The sequence below is a fragment of the Lycorma delicatula genome, chromosome 13, assembly GCF_047948215.1.
Source record: "Lycorma delicatula isolate Av1 chromosome 13, ASM4794821v1, whole genome shotgun sequence".
NCBI lineage: Eukaryota > Metazoa > Arthropoda > Insecta > Hemiptera > Fulgoridae > Lycorma > Lycorma delicatula.
The window spans coordinates 53,973,321-53,996,489 of NC_134467.1; the positions used below are offsets into that span (position 1 = coordinate 53,973,321).

A 23,169-nucleotide genomic window follows, 5' to 3' on the forward strand; every position below is an offset into this window, starting at 1 on the left:
AACCGAAGAAACTGAAGGACACAAATTTCAATACCAAATTGACAATGTGATTTTATATTAATTTTTTTTTAATTCAATTTAGTTGTTTTATTTTTAAAAAAGGCATCTGAACAAATCTTTTCAGAAAAATCCTATTTTAATATTTACACTGTTTTCAGTTGGAAAAAATTAACAATTTCTAATATGTAACTAATTTTTATACAGTAAGAAGTACTTTTCTTAGCGATGTTATTATCTTAATGTTGTATGTTGCACGTTTAAAATATTGCTGATTTATCAACTACTTACAATTATTGTAAATTAATTAACTAATAAGTTTTTCCATAATTATTTATACTGTAGATGAATATTATTTCTATAATCCTTTGAGGAGCAGATCTTTTTTGGAAATGGTTAAAGAAAAATCACATGCTTATATTATCATCGGTAAAAACCTGTACAGTGTCTTTTGGTTTTGTAAGCTTGTGCTAAAAATATATAAAACTTGTTAATATCAGTCAATATCTTGTAGCAATTTTTTTTAAATTGTAGGAAAACCAGTATTAACTATAAATGTTTTTGCGGTCATACCTTATTCAAAAATATTTCTAAAGATTAAAGAATCCAAAAAAATAAATAAAAAAAGTGAGTTTGAAGTCACAACTCAAAATCAAGAAACAATTTTACAACGAGAATCACGATCTTTAGAATTATTGCCTTACTTTGTGTTAACGCTGAAAACTTCATAATTTTTGGTAAGAAATTGATAAATTTTAGTCAGATTTGTAAAATTAAGTTTTTTAGAATTGTCAGTACACAAATCACTATTGGACTGAACATTCCTCAGTTGCCAATCATTTTCAGTTTGTGTTTAAAATACACTGCCCATTTTGCATGTTATAGTAACTTGCTAATTAATATTGCCAGAAAAAATAAAACAAAACAATAAGATGAAATAAGTATTATATTACATGTTGCATACTTAGTACGCAACACACCAATAAATACAGTATTGTAAAAAACTAAGTAAATAAAATAAAGCATTCTTTTTCACTCTGAACGAACTATGATTTCACAGCTGACTAAAAACAATAACAAACGAATGACATTTACATATTATGTAAAATAAAAATATAAACAGTCATTAAGATCAAAATAATAATTATTTTTGTTTACCACCCAAATATTGATTGTGATGCCACATGTCACTTTAAACAATAACAAATTAAATCTCTATCACGTGGACTACCATGTCTGCCATGACAAACAAACATATAATCGGTACAAATGTCATTTCGACACTGATGAAATTTTGCCAAATCATCTTTCTCCCATAAAATAAGATGATGAAAAATCCCCAGTTGGTCTTTTAAGCGTAAAACTGAACCAGATGAAAAATCATTAAATGTTCATCAAAGGGTTAAATAAAATCATCGCTTATTATTTAATTTAAGTTCTTTGAATGTATTAAGAATATTATTACCACTCTGTGTATCGTTTGAAAAAAGTTTAAACTTTAAAGTTAAAGTATGTTTACCAGTGGCAAATACATGATTTTCATTACTATTAACATTCTTTGGTAAGTACACTTATTAGGAGCCTAAATTAAAAATCAACAAAATCTTTGATAAAAAAAAGCGCTTAACACTATTAATCTAAGCTCTATCTAATTAAATTTCATAATTTTAGTTCAATATTTTTCATCCTGCAGTACTGCCCTATAAAGAGTTAACAATGAAAAATTTAATTTTTGGATTGAATTTCTATCTGTGAACGGTTGTTAAAAAGGAGCAAAATCAAACCATTATTATAACAGCTCCGTAACATAATGGTTATTATAACCATTATTATATGCGATGAAAAGTGGATCATGCACGACATTAATGTACAAGAAAGATTGCAGAAAAGATTTACAGAAAATAAGATGAAGTTCTTCAAATGGTGGCAAAGCCAAGAAAAGTAATCCTATGTGTGGTGGGGATCGGAAAGGAATTGTTCCCTATGAGTTGCTGTTACCCGTCAAACGATTGATTCTAACCTCTACTGTCAACAATCAATCACAAATGATCGATAGTATCTCATCTTCCATTACGACAACATCAGACCCGCATACATTCATTGACCTGTCAAAAATAAAGATAGCTTGGCTGAAAAGTTTTACTTCATCTACCGTACGGTTCTGATTTTGTATTGTCAGGACTACCCGTTTGTTTTATTCTCTACGGAGTGAAACTACCATTTATTTAATTCCTCTTAATGGTATAACATTGGTTTCAAAAGATCTGTGAAAATCAGTAATCACAATTTTAAAAAACAGAAGTTTTTACGCGACAGGGTCATGATTTTACCTCAGAAATGGCAAAAGATGGTTGATAAAAATGGCATTTTTGATTTAATTAATAAACTTAATTTTGAAATGTAATAAAATAATTTTGTAATGTAATAATTCTACTATCGCATTGAATTATGAAAAAACTCTTTCCCTGAGCTATTGTAATGTAATTTCATACATATAGCATTAAGTAAACTTAAACAATGCAGGATTACCCTTCTTAACTTTTATTCTGAAACTAAAAGTTTTTTGATTAAAATAAAAAATTTTACTTTATATATGATTTTAATTCCTAACTTTATTTGTGAGTATTCAAATGTTTTTTTAAAGTAAATTTTCTATTGAAAGACTTTTGGCAAAATTTACACGTGAATTTTTTCTCACCGGTATGAATGGAAAAGTGTCTTTTCAAATCAGAACTCTGAGTGAAAGATTTCTGACAAAAAATACACGTGAACTTTTTCTCGCCGATATGAATAGCATAATGTCTCTTCAAATCAGAATTCTGAATGAAACATTTCTGACAGAAGTTACACGTAAATTTTTTTTCACGGTTATGAATAGAGATATGAGTATCCAACTCTGGACCGGTGCGGTAAGCCGACTGACAGAGATTACACACAAATTTTTTCTCGTTGGTATGAGTAGAAATATGTGTTTTTAAATGAGAACTCTGACTAAACGATTTATTACAATAAGTACACGTAAATTTTTTCTCACCGGTGTGAATGGAAAGATGCGACTTCAAATGAGAACTTAAACGAAAAGACTTTTCGCAAAAGTTACACGTAAAATTTTTCTCGCCTGTGTGAATGGAAAGATGCGACTTCAAATGAGAACTTAAACGAAAAACCTTCGGACAAAAATTACACGGAAAATTTTTTTCACCGGTATGAACAGAAAGGTGCGACTTTAAATGAGAACTCCAACAAAACGATTTTTCACAAAAATTACAGGTAAATTTCTTCTCGCCTTTATGAACAGAGGAAAGATGCTTCTTCAATCCAGATTTTTGACTGAAAAATTCTTGACAAAAATTACATGGAATCTTTTTCTCATGGATCGGAAGGTGTTCTTTCAATTGAGAAATTTGACCGAAAGACTTTTGACAAAAATTACACGTGAATTTTTTCTGACCAGTATGAATAGATACATGTGTCTTTAAATGAGAACTCTGAGTGAAAGATTTCTGACAAACATTACATGTAAACCTTTTCTCACCGGTATGAATAGAGAGGTGTCTTTTCAAATCAGAACTCTGTCTAAAAGATTTTTCACAAAAATTACACAAGAATTTTTTCTCACTGGTATAACTAGAAAGAGGCTTTTTCGACTGAGAGTTCTGACTGCGAGACTTTTGTCATAAATTATTTGTTAATTTTTTCTCACCGGTATGAACTGAAAGATGTACTTCCAGACTGGAATTTAGACTAAAAGACTTTTGACAAAAACAACACGTGAACTTTTTCTCGCTGGTGTGGATAAGAAGATGCGCTTTTAAATTAGAACCATTACTTAAGGACTGTTTACAAAATGTACATACATAACTCTTTTCTTTATCTTCATGACTATTAATATGATCTAATAATGTTGTATTACAACTGAATGTTTTTTCACAAAATTTACATTTATATTCATTATCATCACCAAAGTTGTTATCATTATACCGTATTAAAGTACGATTTACATTATTAATCTTTTCATCACGATTTAGAAATTCCACTGTCACATCATTAGTAATGCTGCCTTCTGATTCTTTACCATTAACACAGTTACCTTTCTTAGTTAACTTATGATTATTTAACTTTGCACAATCTTCACTGACATCACACAAAGGTTTTGAATTTTCAAACATATCGTCCTTTAAACATTTATGTTTACTATACTCTAAATTACCTAAAAATATATCTAAACAAACATCACATCGTTTATCTTTAACTTCTTCCTCTGTGAACTGCAAGGTTGTTTCTTTGAACGGCAAATGTTTAGATTTATCGTGCATCAACCATTTTGTTTTTAATAAATTATCCTCTGATTTTTCCATGACTGAACAGTCTGTTGTTACCATACAAAGATCCTGGAAAACAATTCAATGTTTATCATTAAAAAAAAGCTGCATTAAAATCTTAAATTAAAATTTTTTAATTTAAAAAACATAATTTGCCTGCTTTTGCCCGGACAATTACAATCGCTTTCAACCCAAAAGCTTTTCTACCTTGAAGGAAAACTACTGATTGCATCAAACTGTGAGCCGTTTTATGTTTATATTGAAAATATTCTACTAATTAACGTAACTACAATGACTGCAGGTGAACTGAAAAGCGGCTGTCTTTAAAAATAACAATCACACTATGCCATGCTAACTAGTAAAAGAGGAGTAATGTCTTTTCCTGTTATCTTTATCAAAGAATCAAATATACAATTTTATATCGATCGATATGTTAAATTCATAAACACAAAAGATGTATAGATCTGCGAGTGACATTTTCATTTTGTTCTCCGCAAACTGTATAATAAACATCATCGCTCTAAGAGAAAGCAATGTTTTAATGGTAGTCTCTTTTGACTAATCCTTTATATGTGTACAGAAGCAGGAAACTCTGAGACAGATAGGGTAAAACAACAATATATTAATATACTCTTTTTCTATAGTTAGGGGATGCATTACATATGCTGTATGTGAATTTTGATAATACACAATGCAACAATTTTGATTATATACAAAATTCAAATTTAAAAAAGATTACGGTAGGTAACTTTTTAACTCATTCTCTGCCAATGAAAAATAAGACCAATTTTCACGGTACAAAAAAATGAAACAAAGGCGACTTTTTAGATTTATCTTTTACTGTTATTAAATAAATAAATAAAAAAAAGAAAAAGCCAGCAGCCGGTTCTATAACATTTCCGACTTCAACCTTGACAGATTTTTATTTCAAATATGTCATTACGTATTTAAATATTAATAATATCATTTTTATTTCAAATCGGTTATGAAATACAAATAGATAATGATTATGCTCCTAAAATTTGTTTAGATAACAAATTTATTAGATGTAGCAATTTTATCTAATGTTAAAATTAATATCCCGTTTTAAATGCCTTATGAGGAAACATTTTAAGTAAATTTCACACTTTAATACAAGAAAACAAAATCAGGTACTATCTTACCATCTTACTTGCGCTTGGCTATAAGGTATGTAGACTAAGAATTATTCAGTCTGACAGTTTAATGTCCAGTTTATAGTGTAATTTTTGTGTTCCACTTTAACAATTTCAGTCATATTGTAGTTATCAATCAATTTGAATAAATGAAGCGTCATTTTGCTTACAATAAAAGACTTAATGGCCACAATTTTGTAACTTACCAAGATAAAATTTTCTTTATTTTGTAGAAGATGCTGTCGGTACCTATACTCAAAATTTCATTAAACTATCTCAAACAGTTTTTAGTAAGACAGGTCATTTGTCCATACAAACCTTTTTGTTTATTTTGAAGTAATGAATTGGCTCCTTTAGTTTGGCCTCCTGGAACACCTGTACAACTATTGCTGAGGGTAAAAAAGAGAATAAAAAACCAATACTGATGCCCCCTTTATGATGGGATCGAAAATCGGGCCAAACTAAACAGGTTTTTGAGGTAGGGGGCAAAACTGTTTAGAAATAATGCTGAATATCCCCCACCTCTCCGATCAATTTATCTCAAATCCAAATTGATTTAAAACTGTGTACTTAACAAGTACTTTATTGTTGAAGGTAAAGCTCAATTTTTTATTATCGCTATATAAAAATTTAAAAATTAAAAATGGTGAAAATGACCCCTCCCTTTTTTAGTCTTGCCCAAATTTAATGCCATCAATGCCTCTCATAAATAGAATTTTTTTAAGTTATTTCTAAAGAATTCATGTTGAGCCAGTCCAGAGATACTAATCAAAATACAAGCCAAAACATGTTAATACGTCCTTATGTATTCTGGAAATTTTAATAATTAAATTTTTTTTTTTTGAGGAGACTTACGTCATCAAAATTTTGGGCTCATCTTATTTTCAAATTTGTTTTTGATTAGTTTTCCCTTTTTGGCTATGGCTGCTATATAGAGGCAATAGAGATATAGTCAGCAAAGTAAAAATAAGGCTTTTACTATTAAAAAATACATCTCTAAAAATAAGTTTTTGTCACTATTCTTCAATAATTTACTTTTTTATTTAAAAAATAATGTAAAACTATCTACAGAAACAGTTAATAAATTATAGTAAGTTCATAACAGGTTATGGGGTAATAATTTTAAGTACCTTTTTCAATGTGATATTTATCGTTTGAACAGTAACAGATGTTCAGATTTTTTAATGTCCGCAATTTTTATTCTGCCGATTAAAAATGATTAAGCCAGTGTAGCAGCAAAATGTAAAGCTTACACGTGCTTTTCCATAACCTTAATTAACATTTAAAAGTTTCAGTGAACATTTTCCTCAATTTAAAAGATATAAATAATTCTGTATGAGTCTTATAAACAATCCTTCTTATCAAAGAAATTGTCACTATACATAATTTTAATCAAACCAAAATAAAACATAATCTAAGAATAATACCATAATGCAAGTAGCAAGAGTTCACTAAAGAAAACTAATGACAAGGAGAAAATGGCACTGTGCTGGAAAATTCACACTTTTTTAAGTTTCAATTCTCTAATAAACAGCAATTAATACGCTTCAATATCCAGAACTTAACATTAAAAACGAAAAAGACGTAACTAACTGCTTCTAATATTTATTATTTCATTCAATATTAATAATAAAACTAATTGGCATGATTACACAAGAATAATATTTAATAAAATAATTTCTTGCCTTTGCTGGCTGAATAATATAAATCGCCAGATAAAAATTTCAGATCTTGCATTTAGTTCGACTACAGATAAAACTTACTTTTCATAATTATTTAAGAACTTAGATTAACACAGCGACTGTTTTATAAAAATTTTGAAGTAGTAATCAGTATTTTATCCAAACTTCAATATCCAGAACTTAACATTAAAAACGAAAAAGACGTAACTAACTGCTTCTAATATTTATTATTTCATTCAATATTAATAATCAAACTCTAATTGGCATGATTACACAAGAATAATATTTAATAAAATAATTTCTTGCCTTTGCTGGCTGAATAATATAAATCGCCAGATAAAAATTTCAGATCTTGCATTTAGTTCGACTACAGATAAAACTTACTTTTCATAATTATTTAAGAACTTAGATTAACACAGCGACTGTTTTATAAAAAATTTTGAAGGAGTAATCAGTATTTTATCCAAACCGTTTATAATTCTTCTAAAAGATTGATTGGATGGTCGCTTACAATTAAGTTATAGAACAATATGCATGTACTGAGTGCAAGGAGTACTTCTATATCATTGGCTTCTGTTTACTTGATCATGAACCTACGACTCATGAAAGTAATCTGTCGATCAATTTCTACTTAGTATAATAAACATATATCTTGAATATAATTACTCTTCACGATGAATAGTGATTAAATAATAAAGGCGACATAATTTTAACTTTCATTCACAAATATTCCTAAGCCTGCCTAAAAATGTAGCCATGCAATTAATCATACTGTATGACTAACTTTTTGAGGTTCATGAAACAAAGTAATTAATAAACTAAACTGTCCTAAGATTGAATAAAGGATTATACATTGTCAAATTTCTTTTACTTTTTATTTTTCAATGTAACAATTTTATTTTGAGATGTCTTGAACTTAAATTAATCAATTTGTTTAATAATATTTTTATTGTGTCATTTCATAATTTATAAGATTTAAGATTTAATTCATAATTTAAGATTTAATAGATTTAATAAATAATGTATGTAATTAATTTCATGTTTTATTTTGTCGATAAAACCACTTAAAGCAAATCAAATCAGAGGTGCTAATACATGACACATGGTATTGTCAAAATTTTTAATGACTCACACACATACTGAATTTTACTCTTGATTGAGCTATTAAACTCACAATTAAAAAATGGTGCTGATACTACAACCAGCTAAAATGACCTGACAGTCCCTTCCTTATCATTCCTGATTCTTAAATTAATGGTTGTTCAGATGGCATGAGATTAGAATTTATGCTGCATCTCAGTCATAAATACCGTATAATGTTATAAGACAGTTTCCAGCAATTTCTATTGATAAGAACCATCATAAATGTCATGGTCCAAGCAAAGAAAATCCATCGATGAAATGATGGATTACATCCAAATAAATTTTTGAATGTAAAAATAAACATTAATTAATCATAATATATATTAATGTAAGTTTTAAAAATCAGATTCTTAAGCATTCGATATACAAAGCATACAAATATATATATACACAATAAAATTAAATTAGGCAAATAATTAAAACAAATTTGTATTGTAGCAAAAAAATAAATTAAACAATAATTTTTTTATAAGGAGAAAAAAGGTTAGTATAAATAAATACTTCATTAATTAGACTAGAAAAGACAATGTATGAATAATAGAGGAAATATAGTACAAATAACTAAAATTAATAAAAATTACTAATCTTTACAATAGTGAAAATTATTCTATCTTTTAGACTAGTAAGTATGGAATCACAATACACCACCAAATTTCCAGATAAATTTAACAGTAGAACCAATCTTTTTTAATGCATTTTCTGGGTGGGCTTAAGTCAATTTCCCTAATTACAAATAAGAAAACAGTTGGAAAAAAATAAATGGAAATAAGATGTTTGATAATATCAGAGGAAGCATTCAAAAAGTCTCATCTTCCTAATAACGTTTTGCTGTAATTTGTAAAATAAACAGTTATTTAATCAGTGGCTTGTCAGAGATGTGCTATTCACAAAAGTTTTGATCAAAGTACTCTTGAAGAGCACAATAAGATGGTACTTGTTGCTGATGTCTTGATGTCTTGCTGCTGAGCTTAGGAACGGGGATGTGGTGTGGCGACCGGAAGCGTCGAAAGGCGGGTGTCTTCCCTGACGGGGTTGGGATGCTGAGCTTAGGAACAGTTAGCGTGAAACATGAGCTGTTGTTTTATAAGTCAGGAATAACATCTCAAGATATGAATTGCTTTTTTAACAAGGAAGTAAAGAATTGCATTCTTTTTGTGGCCCTACACAGAACATGAATTTAAGGTACATCCAGTTATTTCTTTATAATTATCCAAGCAATATCAACATTAACATCAACATCGACATAAACAAGCTGATGATTTTCTTCAGACTGATAACTCGTTTATGACGGTTCCTTAAGTATTTGAAGCTGGACCTTTCCTATCAAAATCATATTCACAAAGTGCATTTGGCACTTTGTGAAGATTCTAAAAGACTTTGAAAGAAGACTTTAAAAAAGACTTTGAAAGATTCTAAACTCTTTTAGAATATTTTAATACTTCATTCCAGATGTTTAACGGAAGCTTTCTCTTTGACATTTGTGGGCGTTTTACTAATATCTATACAAGTAGTTTGTTTTTTTTAAATGTAACTAGCTCAACACCAGACTAATGTAGACCATTTCCCCAATATTCTCACATTTTATGCAGTCAAATTATCAAAAGGAATAAATCAAGAAGACGATTTGAGTCCACCATTATTCATTACACTTATGGACTGGATAATTAAACTCGGCAAGAGTATAATCAGTTACAGACCAGTAGACATTCTGTCTCTGGTGTGTACGACATTCAACTAATACCAGCAGATAAGCGTGAATTAAAAAATGCTGTAATCTAATGGTCAAGTGCTCTAAGAGATAAAGGAATGATAATCGATTTGAACAGAAATAAAGTTGCAATAACTTTAGGAATGCCAGAGCCTGTAAACATCGAATGGAATGATCGTTCCAAACATTCAGTCAGAACAAACTTATAGTTTTAGGTTCTTCGGTACTGTAATTCATCCACAGGAAGGAGGCAGTGATATTAATAACAGATTTAAGAAACCTTCTCAAGCCTACTTCTGGCTAAGTAACAGGATGATCGAGAAATAAGTAGACCTTAAAATAAAAATATTATTATAACAAATATAGACAGACGAGAAGGGATAAAATTAGAAATAATGTAATTAGAGATTGGCTTTAAATTCAACTATTGGCAACAAACCATTGTAATAGAGAGAAGGCCTTTGAGTCGGTACGGCCATGTGACAAGAAAGAATGATACTGGAAGTCCTAGGTCAGTCACAGAATCAAGACTGAAGGGAAAATAAGGAGGGAGACTTTGGATGCAATGGCAGGATTACATGAAAGATTTAGCTAGAAAATAAGGAATAAATGTGAATGCGGTTAAGATTTTGGTAATAAATTCAATCGACTGAAAGAACCTGATCTACCATCACAAATGTAGCGAAAAAGAAAGAAACATGTTAAGTTTAAGGAAATGTTAATGAATCAGTCAGTACTAGAAAATCTTGAGGATAGAAATTCTTTGAGGATGATAGTAATATTATTTTTCAATAGACAGTGATGAAGCATTAAAATTTAAATAAACTTTATTTGGCATTTAAATGCCAAATAAAAACTAAATAGTAATTATAACTGCTGATTACAACAAATTGCAAAACCAAAATGTCCCACCCGAAACAGAATTTAAATTTGCAATAAAGGATATTTTAACCAACCATATATTAGTATATATATTAGTATACCTCCTTTAAGCAAAGATTTTTAAAATATTTAAGAACAAAATAAAATAAAACAAAGAATTTTCAAAATGTTGCGACCATCTAATTACATTTGGATAGAATAAAAAAAAAAAAAAAAAATATTATAGTGTAATTCAGAAATAAGTATATATATTAATAAAATAGATCATTAGGAAAAATGTTATATGTAAAAATATGAACAATAGTAAATTTTAAACTATTTAAATTTTCATATCTGATTTAACAGCTAGTTCAACTACAAGCACTATTTAAATCAATCGGTCATGACAACTATCAGTTTTTACTAGTAACAATGGCAATGCATAATCAGATAATATATTATTTTATAACCGATGATGAATCCACGGATTCAAAAAGGCATATTTTTATTAACCTCATTCTTCTGGTTTTCAGAGATAAATAACTCTAAAACACATGTCTTTTACAAGACATGACCCGCTTGGTGATCACTTTCATAAGACCCTAAAGTTTTCGGCAAGGAGGGACTCACAGATCCCAGGTAAGCTGCCTTTACATCTCATCAAGATTTCTGTATCCAAGGCGACTATTCCTAGAGGTCCCAAAATGGCGGTGGTGACGGTGAGCCAACAAGAAATGGGCTATGCTGATTTATTGAAGCAGGTCAAGGACGGTACCGGCAATGATCTTGCTGAGGACGTTTTATCGGTGCGTAAAGGTCATGCGGAAACAGTAGAAATCAGAGTTCGAGATATGGGCTCATAACAGGTGGATATCAAAAATAGGATTGATGACTTTTCAGGGAGCTTTAGTTGGTGATCGGATTTGGATCCGATCGGATCCAAATCGGATTGGATCTTGACAACTAAAGTAGACATGGAGTAAGCTAAACAAAAGCGGGTGGAGCCTGAGGTCCCCATGCAGATTTCTTCCCTACACCTGGCATACAGAGATACTCTTAGGGCTACCTTAGTAGGAGGGAAAGCTTTTGGCTGAAAAGACACGGATTAAGATAGGTTGGTACTCCAACAGAGTGGAACTCATGGCCAATAACATTAAATGTCACAGATGTCGGAGTGTTGGCCACAGAAGTTCGGAGTGCTGTGGACTGGACCGGACTGCCCTTTGCTATAACTACGGGGGCAGTGGACACAAAGCCGACAGCTGTGCAGAAGTTAAAAAATGGCACCACAGGAAACTGTAAGAGAGGCTGGATGTGTAAAAACTTGCCAAAATGTTAAAGTTATATTGTCCAATGCTGACAGGATCTCGCTTTCCCATGACATCATGGGAAAGCCGGCTAAACAACATCATGTGGACTTTCTTGTGACCACAAAACCAAATATTTATGTTGCTGCTGGTAGCAACCAGTATGTGGATATGAGGAGAGATGTTGCGGTGCGGAACACCAGTGGTAGGCTTGGTTGACAACTTTTTGCAAGAGGTGATGGCTTCATTTCCAATGAGTTGGCAGAGGCTGTGATTGTAGGAGAGTACATCTCTCCCGACTACAATCTGGGAACCTATGAGGATTTCACTGAATAGTTAAGGAAGACAGTCACTGAAATTCATAAGAGAGTTGTCCTACTCGATGACTTTAACTGTAAGGCTATGGTGACCAGTAGTGGTTATAACAATCGATGAGGCGAAATCCTTATCTGAAATGATGGAAGGATTGGGTCTCTATTGTGTTAATGATGACACTCCCGCTTTTGCATCAAGAGGTAACTCAATGGTACTTGATCTCACTATACTAAACCGCAGGAGGAATTTCGACTTCTGTTCTTGGAGAGTGCTGGATGATGACACCGCCAGTGACTATCGGGCTACCCTACTGAAGTTGGGATGCCTCCATCTGTCCTCGAGATTACGATCTGCCTGTCTGTCTGACAACAGGGGAGATTAACAACATTTTACAGATTTTGCAAAGTGTCAGATGCAGTCTTTATCTGATGCCTGAGCTGCAAATTATAATCAAACAGGAGATCGCTAGGCTAAGAGTCAGATGTTGACGTCAGGATAGGCTATGTTTTTCTGCTACAATCTTTTTTTTTTTTTTTTTTTGGTATTTATTTGTTTGTTGCCCTACATACTGTTGGATTCCCGCAATTTAACGAATGAGAGATCTTCATCGCTGCAGGCGGTGTATACAGTGGGTGATCCTGGTGGTGGTATTTATGAATGTGTTGCCTGGAGGTACAGAGAGAGCAGGAAAGCCCTTGGATATGAAATCAAGAGAAAGAAGAAACAGAGATGGCTTGAACTCCATGCTGATCCCTAGGGACAGACCTAGTGGCTAGTCATGAAGAGGCTTCGAAGGCACTTACCGGTCCTAACATAAGAACAAGTTAGATCTGAAGTGGCCAGGTTTTTCCATGCAGAGAACAATCGTTGGTGAGCCCTGAAGATTTTGGGGAGCTAAGGTACACACTATACAAAGTGGTTGCAGCTATAAAGTGGCTTAGAAACAACCATAATCATGCTCCAGATGAAATACCGGCAGCTATGTTCTTAATTGTCCAGAAATTGCCGTGATAGATTGTCAATATTGCCAACTGCAGTTTGCAGAATGGGGTGTTCCTCGCATGCTGGAAGGAGGCACACTTGGTTTTCCTGCCGAAACCAAGTGTTGATGGTTAAGCCGACACCTAACGGCCACTCTGCCTCCTACACAAGGGAAATGTAGTTATGTGGATGTTGGTGACTCGCCTCATTGATGAAATCAGTTCTGGCATTGGCTTGCACAGCAATCAATTTGGTTTCTGGAAGGGACGTTACAGGGATGGATACAGGCGCTCTCTAAGGTGGTAACCTGGGTAAACAGGATGAGACAGGGTACTTGGTAGATGAGGAGGCTGCCAATGCTTGGTTTATTAGGCGTGTGTAACGCCTTTGGCTCTGTTCCATGGAATATATTTATTAGTGCTCCACAAGTCAAGGGAGTTAGCCCACATCTCTTGAAACAACTAAGGGAGTACTTGAGGGAGAGATGGGTCGCTGTGGAGACTCAGCAAGGCTAACTGCGATTCCAGATGCTAGGGGGTCCTGCAAGGTTCTGTGCTTGGCCTCCTTCTCTGGAATGTTGTCTTTGACAGAGTCTCAGGTTCCCAGAGGAGACTGAAGCAATTGCCTATGCAGAAAACCTGACAATTTGGTTGGAGGCCTCACTAAACAGGATCTTCAGGAATGCGGCAATCTGGCCCTCTCTTTGATTACTAACTGGTTGATGGGCACAGATTAGAACTGTCATCACAAAAAAAAGTGAATGCATCATCTTGGCTGGCAAGAGGATGGTGGAGTTGCTTACAAGCGGAGAACATCTTATCCATATGAATTACACAGTTAAATACTTAGGTGTTACAATTGACCAATCGTGGAAATTCAACGATCATATTATTGTAGTTTGTGAGCCAGCAGAGAGAGGACACTTGCGGCCTTGAACCATCTTTTTTCATCACACTCTGTGCCACGTGCATTGAAGAGAAGGGTCATTATGTCTACAGTCACATCGATAGTTTTATATGCCGCTCTGGTTTGGTCCCACCCTTTCCATCAATAGGAACCTATCCTGATTACATAGCTTTCACTACCGTTTACTGTTAGCAATAATATCCGTTTATCGGAACATCCTCTACAAGGCTGCTTGTGTGTTAGCGGGTGTTCCCCCAACTGACCTTCTTATGAGGAAAGGACTGAACACACAAGCCACAGTCACCCCCTATGCTGGGGTGACTGTGGCTTTGTCGTGAGAGGTGATACAGAACATCTGGCAAGAGCATTGGCTGACCACTGCGAAAGCTGGGTGGACACGGTGGGTGATCCCAGACTTGCGGCAGTGGTGTTCAATAACTGTGGACTACACAGTTATTCACATGGCAACTTTAGGGTTTATCTCCATCAGATAGGTAGGCACAAGTTTCCAATCTGCAGGTTTTGTACAGATCAGGCCTCTGTTCAACATATACTGTTTCAGTGCCCGGAATGGCTCAGCATCCTCACGAGTGAAGGGGTGAAGAACAGCCTCCTGCAGAGCTGTCACGTGTCCGCGCTTGCGTGGATGGCAACGGTGATGATGCATGGGGACTCTGGATTCCCCAAGCTCGAGACACCTGCCAAGGCTGAGTAATGCTTAACTGCGGGACTGGCTCTGGGAGGGGATTCCGGTGAGATAGGAGGTTTAGTTGGTATGGCGCAGACATACATATGCACTCTTAATAACATCTTACAGAACCTGTTAGCAAGCCTAACTCTCTGTTCGTAAATGGAGTTCCTCTGCCTCACCAAGAGGAAAAATAAAAGTATGTCAAGTAAAGGCTTAAAATAAACTAGGAGAAATATTATTTTCTTGTTGTTGTAAAATTTATTTACAACTCTAGCTAATCATGGTAGTGATGAAGACTTATGGCTAAATGATGGCAATGTTGTTGAAATTAATGAGTTACAAAAAGAAGAGGCTATTAATGTAAGTGCTTCTTTAACAGATGTGGGGTGTTCACCTTTAAACTTGCATCCACTTAATAAGAGATGTAAAATAAGGTATGCAAACAGAAACTAGATATATTACAAAAAAATGTGAAAAAGAAAATTGAAATTATTCTTTTTTAAGTGCCACAAGAAGGAATCAAATTAGAAAAAAAACAATAATGGAACAAAAAACTGCTGATATGGACTTGCTAGCAGAAACATAAAAAACAACTACTACCTCTACTGACATCAAGGAAGAAAGTTTAGCTATTAACAATCCCAACATTTCTGAATTGGTCAAGAAAAAAAATTCAAGATACTTTTCAAGTTTCTGATTACTCAGTTCAGCAAGCCCAAAGTCTATTCAAAGAAAAAGGTTTTCTTGCTGAACCTCAACCAAAAAGGGGGAAGAAACTAAAGCTTGAGGTCCTAACGTTGGCTGTAAATTTTTATCAAAGTGATGAACAGTTAAAAGTTTTACCCAGTATGAAAGACATAACAAGTTTAGGGAAAAGCAATATGAGAAGAAATGGTTAATGTTGAGAAATCTAAATGAAATATACTTGAATTTTAAATGAGAATATCTTGAAATCAAAGTAGGTTTTTCAAAATTCTACACGCTTAGCCCCATATGGTGTGTTTTGGCAGGTGCCAGCGGAACCCACTCTGTCTGCATCTGCACCATTTATCAGAATGTCATACTTCTCATTCATGCAGCAAAACTTGAAGAGGGCTATAAAGAGCTCATAAATCTGCTGCTATGTGAAAATCCTAATCGTGAATGTATGCTCAGACACTTTGACAACTGCCCCTCTAATAATAATTTAACATACTTTCTACAAAGTTTGATGACTATGTTGAAGAGGGCAGAATCGAATACAATTTCAACAGACGGGACACAAATTATCACATGTACTGTAAAAGTTGATGAATTTATTGATGAACTCACTACCAAACTAGAAAAACCAGTTCCACACTCATACATTGCAAAGTTCCAATCAAAAAAATTTAATCAGATTCCTCTGCTTCAAATGTTGCTGTTATTTCAATGGATTTTAGCAAGGATTACTCTTTTACTATCCAGGGTGAGGTTCAGGGGTACCACTGGATTTTGGACTGTTCTACACTGCATCCTGTTATTATAAGTAAGTTGTGTTGGTTAAAACATAGTTTCATCACACTGCATATCAAATGACTTTATACATAATGTTTGTACGGTGTACAAAATACAAGAAAAGCTATCATAATTTGTTAAGGTAAACTTTCCTAATATTACAGAAATTCAGTATTATAGTGATGGTTGTACAGCACAATACAAGAACAAGTTTAATTTAATGAACCTTTGTCTGCATAAAAATGATTTCATGTTAAAAGCTCAGTGGTCATTCTTTGCTACAAACCACGGAAAATGTGATGGGATTGGAGGTACTGTAAAACATTATACAGAAAAAGGTCTCTTCAGAATAAAATATTAACTCCAGATGACTTTTGTAAATTAAACATCACAAAAGTTAACTTTCATTTCATTTCCAAAGATTCGGTAAATCTGATCCATTCTAAGTTTGAAGAACGCTTTGAAGAAAGCTTCTAAAAACACTTACAGGAACAAGAGTTTTCATAACTTTAGGGCAAAAGATTGTTGTGGGACTTTAGAAGCAAGAAGGATCGGCAGTAATGAGAAGCCCAGTCTCATTTACAACTTAACAAAAGAAGTGACATCAAATGTAAAAGAATACTTGTATCCTGCAAGATACAAGTATTGTATCATGCAGGACCATCACTGTTATTTTACTGCGTAACACGAGATGATACCTGCCCAGTGACAATTCCTCACATCCTTGCAGTTGTTGAGTCACCAAACACCTCGACTGGAAGAAACTGGTGGTACCAATTTTCAATGGAATATATGAATTCTATTCAAAAAATAATGTCAAAAATCTTTTAAGTGCTTTAGACTGAAAATGGAGCCACATAAAGTGAAATACTAACTGAAATAAATGTGATAAGTTTTCAGACTTAAGTTCATAACTGCAGGGACTACACATTTTTCTATATAAATATGTCAATATGATTTTCAGCTTTAAATTTGTCCATGTCTATTCACTTGAAATTTTTCTCTAAGTTATTGATGACGGATTTTTATTTTGTATAATATTCTTTTTTGAACACAGAAAGTTTAATTTACATCATTATTGTAATCGATCAACATATCAAGAAAGTGTAAGTTTATTATTTTCAATTTTGATGATAAATTTTATTCTATTAAAATAATGTAATAATTGATTAACAGTTAATTAATATTTAATTTCTTGAACATGGTACCACTGATATGTTAAATAAATAATATTAACAATTAATGAAATCCATCTTACCAGCACATTGATATGAATTTAAGATCTTTCTCGGCTTACTTGAAAGCCATCATCACGAGATAAAATTATTATATTAAATTTAAAAATGTTCAGTAAACTGGTAGGACTGGAGAGTTATGACTGTTTTACATTTTAACTGTAATCTTTTAAATTTTTAATTTTGTAGTAAATAAATTTTTAAGTAGTCGAAAGATCTTGAGTTCATATCAATGTGCTGGTAAGGTGGATTTTATTAATTGTTATAATATTTAATTAATATCATAAATTGTGTTGAAATATAATTCCTAGTTGTCAAAAATAAAAAGTTTTGTTACAATATAGATTATTTCCTGCGGGGCACAAACCAACAACAAAGGGGATCAAAGGGAGTCCTACAATGCTTCGATCAAAGATTAGAAATGTTTACATTTAGTTTAAAAAAAAACTATACAAAGGAATGAAACCCCAAAGATTTCATTTATATTATAATAACCTGTTTCATAAGGATTATTTTGGAAAAAAATGTTGTGATAATCCGTTTCCCTTCTTGAGATATTGAATTTAACGCTAAACCATATTTGTTTTTAAAAATCTTAGAGATGCAAAAATAAAATCTTTTCTGTCAAAATTGTTACACTTCTTAATGTTATATTTTAAAAAATTAACATAGTTATATTCCCCATAGTTTAGAAAGCAAAAACCGAAAATTTCACGATCGGGTGAAAACAAAAAACAAATTATTTTATATCTACAGATGCTTTTTGTCTTGCAACATCCAACTAGCAAAATGTAAAAAACCTCAACATTTTGAATGGCCATAACATGACAATGAAATAAGATAAAGAGTTGAAATTTGATGTGGTTACTTACCTCTATAGGTAGAAAAACATCAAAACATGAAATAGTGGGTGAAAAAATTGTTTCTTTTTGCAGTTGAATTGACATGGAATGACATTAAACCAGGCTTTTAGCTTTCCTTACAGTATAGTCTGATACTCTAAATTCATCTTGAATGTCTTTTAAAGTCCAGCTTTTAGGGAGTGTTGTCAATATTTGCATCCTGATGCTTATATCATCTGTATTATTAATTTTTCCTTCAATTGGTTGATAATTTCACGGTCAGAGGAGAGAGGAGGAATAGTATCTTGTTCAGAATCTGATCCATGTTGAATATTTTTGACTAACTGTTGGTGACTGCATTGGAGGGATTTGTAATGGGGAGGAAAGTAAAACGTCGGAAACAAATGAAATTGGTAGACAATATAAAAAGGAAAGGAAGTTACTATAAAATGAAACGGATGGCACAGAATCGAGAAGAATGGAGGGTGGCCGTGTGAAAATTTGCCTTTGGGCAGAACACTTATTATTATTTTCTTTTAGAAAGTCTGTCATTTTCAAGAGACTTGTAAGTATTGTTAAAAACTGACAAAAACTTACAGCAACTAAGGTTCATTATAAACTGTAATGGAGATACCTAGTTCAAAGATCAGTTATTCCAGAGGCGTTTTATTATGTTTTTTTTTATATCCTAACAAATCTAATAAATATAAAATAATTATTGAACATAAGAACTCAAAAAAATAAAAAAAAAAAGTTGAAAGTAAACTTTTAAAAAGTTTGAATAAAGTAGATCCAACAAAATGTAACCACAGCCTTCAAACTGTCTATTTTTACTCTCGCCTTGTTATTTAACTATTAACTTTCCACCATAAATTAATTTATATCAGACTACATACATACTGCCCCATAATTTGGTGATACTACTGCAAGTATTTCATGACAATTATTTTTGTTACATAATGTATAATACTATCTGCACAATGTTTAATAAAGACAAAAATTAATTTTTCTGAGTTACTTAACAATAGACTATTAAATGTATGAATTATGAAAATTTTTCAGTAAAACTTTTAAAAAAATCTTTTTAATTTCTTACCATTTCAGAAACAGTGCTGGATGCTAGCAATAATGAACTGCACTCCTTATTCACAATGGCACTTTCCATTTTAAAAACAACAATAAATAAGTATTCATAAAAAAAAATGCACAAACCTGGATTACAAAAAGATAAAAATATTTTTATTAGTAATGAAAACACCAACGAACAAATACAAATTTATAAGTGTACTGGATAAATCTGAAGTTATTTTCCTTGATATGATCAATTTTTTTTTCATGAAATGCAAAAATGTGACTAAAGGCTGCAGTTGCATAAACGCAATGTGTTGACAAAATTTAAGCTACTTATTCACAAATCTTTCTAGTGACTTTTTCTTTCAGAAATAAAAAGAAAAATAGTTCATTTTATTAGTTAAAAGGGTCCTTTGCACAAATCATATTATTACAAGCTATTCAAAAAAGAAAAGAAAATACAATTAAGTACAACAAAAAGAGTATTAGCAGCTACGTAAGAAATTAAGGTCCTTTCTGTTAATTGCCCCCAATTTTTTTAATATTTGAAGACCCATATAAATTTATATAATAAATAAAATCGAATCAAACTTAACCTACCTTCGCTAGTCTAGGTTAGCGAGCGTACGTTAAGTTTGGTTAGATTATATTTATTTATTATATAAAATTGAGTCATATATTATATATATGGGTCTTCAATATTAAGAAAATTGGGAGGGAGAATAACAAAACAGTACAGGAACTAATTTGTGAATAAGCAAAGTAATGGCCGTAAATTTAGCATTAAGTGGGATAGTGACGACATTTTATGTGGTTAATATTATTCAGACATATTTTAATATGCAATTTAATTTGTGCTTATCACACAGACTGTAATTACAACAGACTGCTTTAATACTTTAATTTACAAAAGAGTGATTTAATGAACACACAAAGTAAAAAAAATGTTTTTGGTTCTATAACATTTACCAGATATGTAACTACAAGGTATCTTTATTACCTCTCTTGACAATCTCTCTCCTACCTTGCTTATACATTCTAACACTGCTTTAATTTAATTTTATTGTTTTATAATTTACTACAAAATTTTAACATGAATGCAATTTAACAGATGATTTAATATTTTACAATACCAATTCTATGTAACCTAACCTATATAACCTGTGTAACCTATAATACTTATCTTGAGATGTTAGTCAAAGATTTCTGCCAATCCAACATAATTAAGATAAAACACCAGTGTATCTGCATAGGCATACTAGCATTTCAGGCATATACAAGAAAATAAGAAATTAACAATCTTTGTAAAAAAAAGGGTTTTAACTATTTTTTGGGTACAGATGAGGAATTAGGTTGTTTTGGCAGGTTTCTAATGTACATGTACTATCTGATGAAAAAAATTATCTGATTTAAATCCACAAATCCAATCTTGCTTTCTACCTTATTTTTGGGTAGACAAACCTTCAATCATTTGTAAATAGTACCAATTAAAATAACCTGCTTGAAATACAATTAAACAATTTTAAACCAGCTGCACTATAATTAACTGCAGCAATCATTTAAAATATAAAATACATTAAAGGAAAGGAGAAAACTGGAAGCAGCAACAATATTACAAATTACATAATTAAAATCTAGAAATAACATAAGTCTATCATTATTACTGAATGTTTAAAATATGATGAATATTATTTTGTAGAAATAACAAATTCGGTTTCTACTGCACTAGACTCTAAAAGTCTGTATTTAGCTGCTTGAAAATAAATTCATTTCGAATAAGTTTACAATCAAATAAACAAATTTATAGTATTCTGCGATAAATTAAAATTAACTTCACTGGTACCGGCATTATAAAAATTATATTCTGTCAGAAAAGATTCATACTCCATAAAGGAAGAAAAATTCTTAAATGGCCTCTGTGCCGGGCACACTTCCAAGTTCTCTTACCAAAGGTTATAAATAAAGGTGAATTAAGGATTAAAATGAATAATACGAAATTAAATTAGTTTCTTATTTGTGGAGGCATGTTTGCAAAAATACTAAACATAAAAAATAGAAACGGATCGGTATTAAGAAGAATAATGCAGCTACCCTTCCATATTAAAAGGTTAATTAATAAAAATAACTACAAAATACTTACGGTAAAAAATCTAAAAATTTTATTATAGCAACAATACAAACATTATGCCCACGATAAATCACAATAAACAAATTCGGCTTACTGAACAAGTTGACTAAACCAAGAAATTAGTAAATCAGTTATGCCAACACACACTGAACTCCGTTCAACATATTAAAGAAACAGATAGGCCAGTACATTATGTACATTACATTTTTTTCAATTTAACATTCACCATAAATGAAACAGATTCATAAACACGATTCACTAAAATTTGAATAATTTCATAGCATAAAATATTATATTTTCTTTTGTTTTAAATAAAGAAGATAATAATACAACTGCAGCTATTTACTTTTTATTTGGCCAACGCCCGCTGTTGGCTGTCAGCAATCATGCGCCTTGCTGCCCAGAAAAATATGCTAATCCGTGGTGGAACACAGCTATGTAGTATTTGTTTCTTCTTTTCTTTGCTTTTGTCTAGCATATTACGTAAATAAAATTTTAAATTATCTATATTGTAAATTGTATTATTATTATTCGCAGACCGCAACGTGGAGCGCGCCCAACTGAAGCTCGACCGAACCATGCACAGAATCGGTACCTGGCTGGACGACCATGGACTGTCTCTAGCCCTCAGCAAAACGGAGATCGTGGTTCTCTAACGAAGAAGCGTATCGACACCCTTCTCTCCCTGCGAGTCGGGGTAGAAGTTGTCGAGACCAAGCCGCCCGCAAAGTACCTCGGTATGATGATTAACCGGAACTCAGCTTTGCTGAGCAGCTTCATAGAGTCGCCGACAAAGCTGCGAGAGCCGTAACTGCTCTCAGCCGGCTCATGGCGAATGTCGGCGGACCGAAGGCCAGCAGACGGCGATTGCTGATGTCCACGGTGCATTCCTTCCTGTTATACGGGTCGGAAGTGTGGGCCCAGGAATTAAGAGTGGCAAGAAACCGGAAGCGGCTCGCGCAGGTGCAACGCACCGCAGCCTTGCGAGTCGCTTCCGCGTATCGGACGGTCTCCGAGCCTGCAGTACTTGTGGTCGCCGGCGTCATACCCATTGCTATTGGCAAGGGAGCGTCAGGTGATCTACAGGAGGCGACGGGCAAGCGAAGACCGGGAAACCATTGCCAACGAGGAACGCACTCGCACGTTCCTCGCATGGCAGAGACCTGGACCATGAGTCCAGAGGACGTTGGACCGCATACGAAGAGGACGTTGGCTTATCTCTTTGGTCAGACCGCGGACGGAGCGACGGCATGGAGAGGTGCAGTACTACATGACCCAATTTTTAATGGGTCACGGGTATTTCCGCGCTTACCTCCATGTCATAGGGAAAGCGCCGTCCCCGACTGCCCC

General features: G+C 32.8%; 2 protein-coding genes across 2 annotated transcripts; both read right to left on the reverse strand.

The window, feature by feature from the left end:
• Window positions 1-1,661: 1,661 nt before the first annotated feature.
• LOC142333612 (uncharacterized) lies at window positions 1,662-3,668 on the reverse strand (the record flags this gene model as incomplete). Its single annotated transcript, XM_075380935.1, has 1 exon — window positions 1,662-3,668. A coding segment is annotated over one exon (1,059 nt), but the record flags the coding sequence as incomplete, so codon positions are not given.
• Window positions 3,665-22,018, reverse strand: LOC142333754 (uncharacterized). The gene is made up of 3 exons (XM_075381230.1): window positions 21,832-22,018; window positions 19,717-19,832; window positions 3,665-4,388 (listed from the first exon to the last, which is right to left on the reverse strand). The coding sequence occupies exons 2-3, from the start codon at window positions 19,783-19,785 to the stop codon at window positions 3,672-3,674; spliced, it is 786 nt and encodes a 261-aa protein (XP_075237345.1). The 5' UTR covers window positions 19,786-19,832; window positions 21,832-22,018; the 3' UTR covers window positions 3,665-3,671.
• Between the last annotated feature and the right edge of the window lie 1,151 nt (window positions 22,019-23,169).

Coding starts and splice junctions, on each gene's coding strand:
- LOC142333754 (XM_075381230.1), bottom strand. CDS start 19,785: ATGGAAAGTGCCATTGTGAATAAGGAGTGCAGTTCATTATTGCTAGCA. Junction 4,389..19,716: donor CCAGCACTGTTTCTGAAATG/GTAAGAAATTAA, acceptor ATTGTTTTCCAG/GATCTTTGTATGGTAACAAC.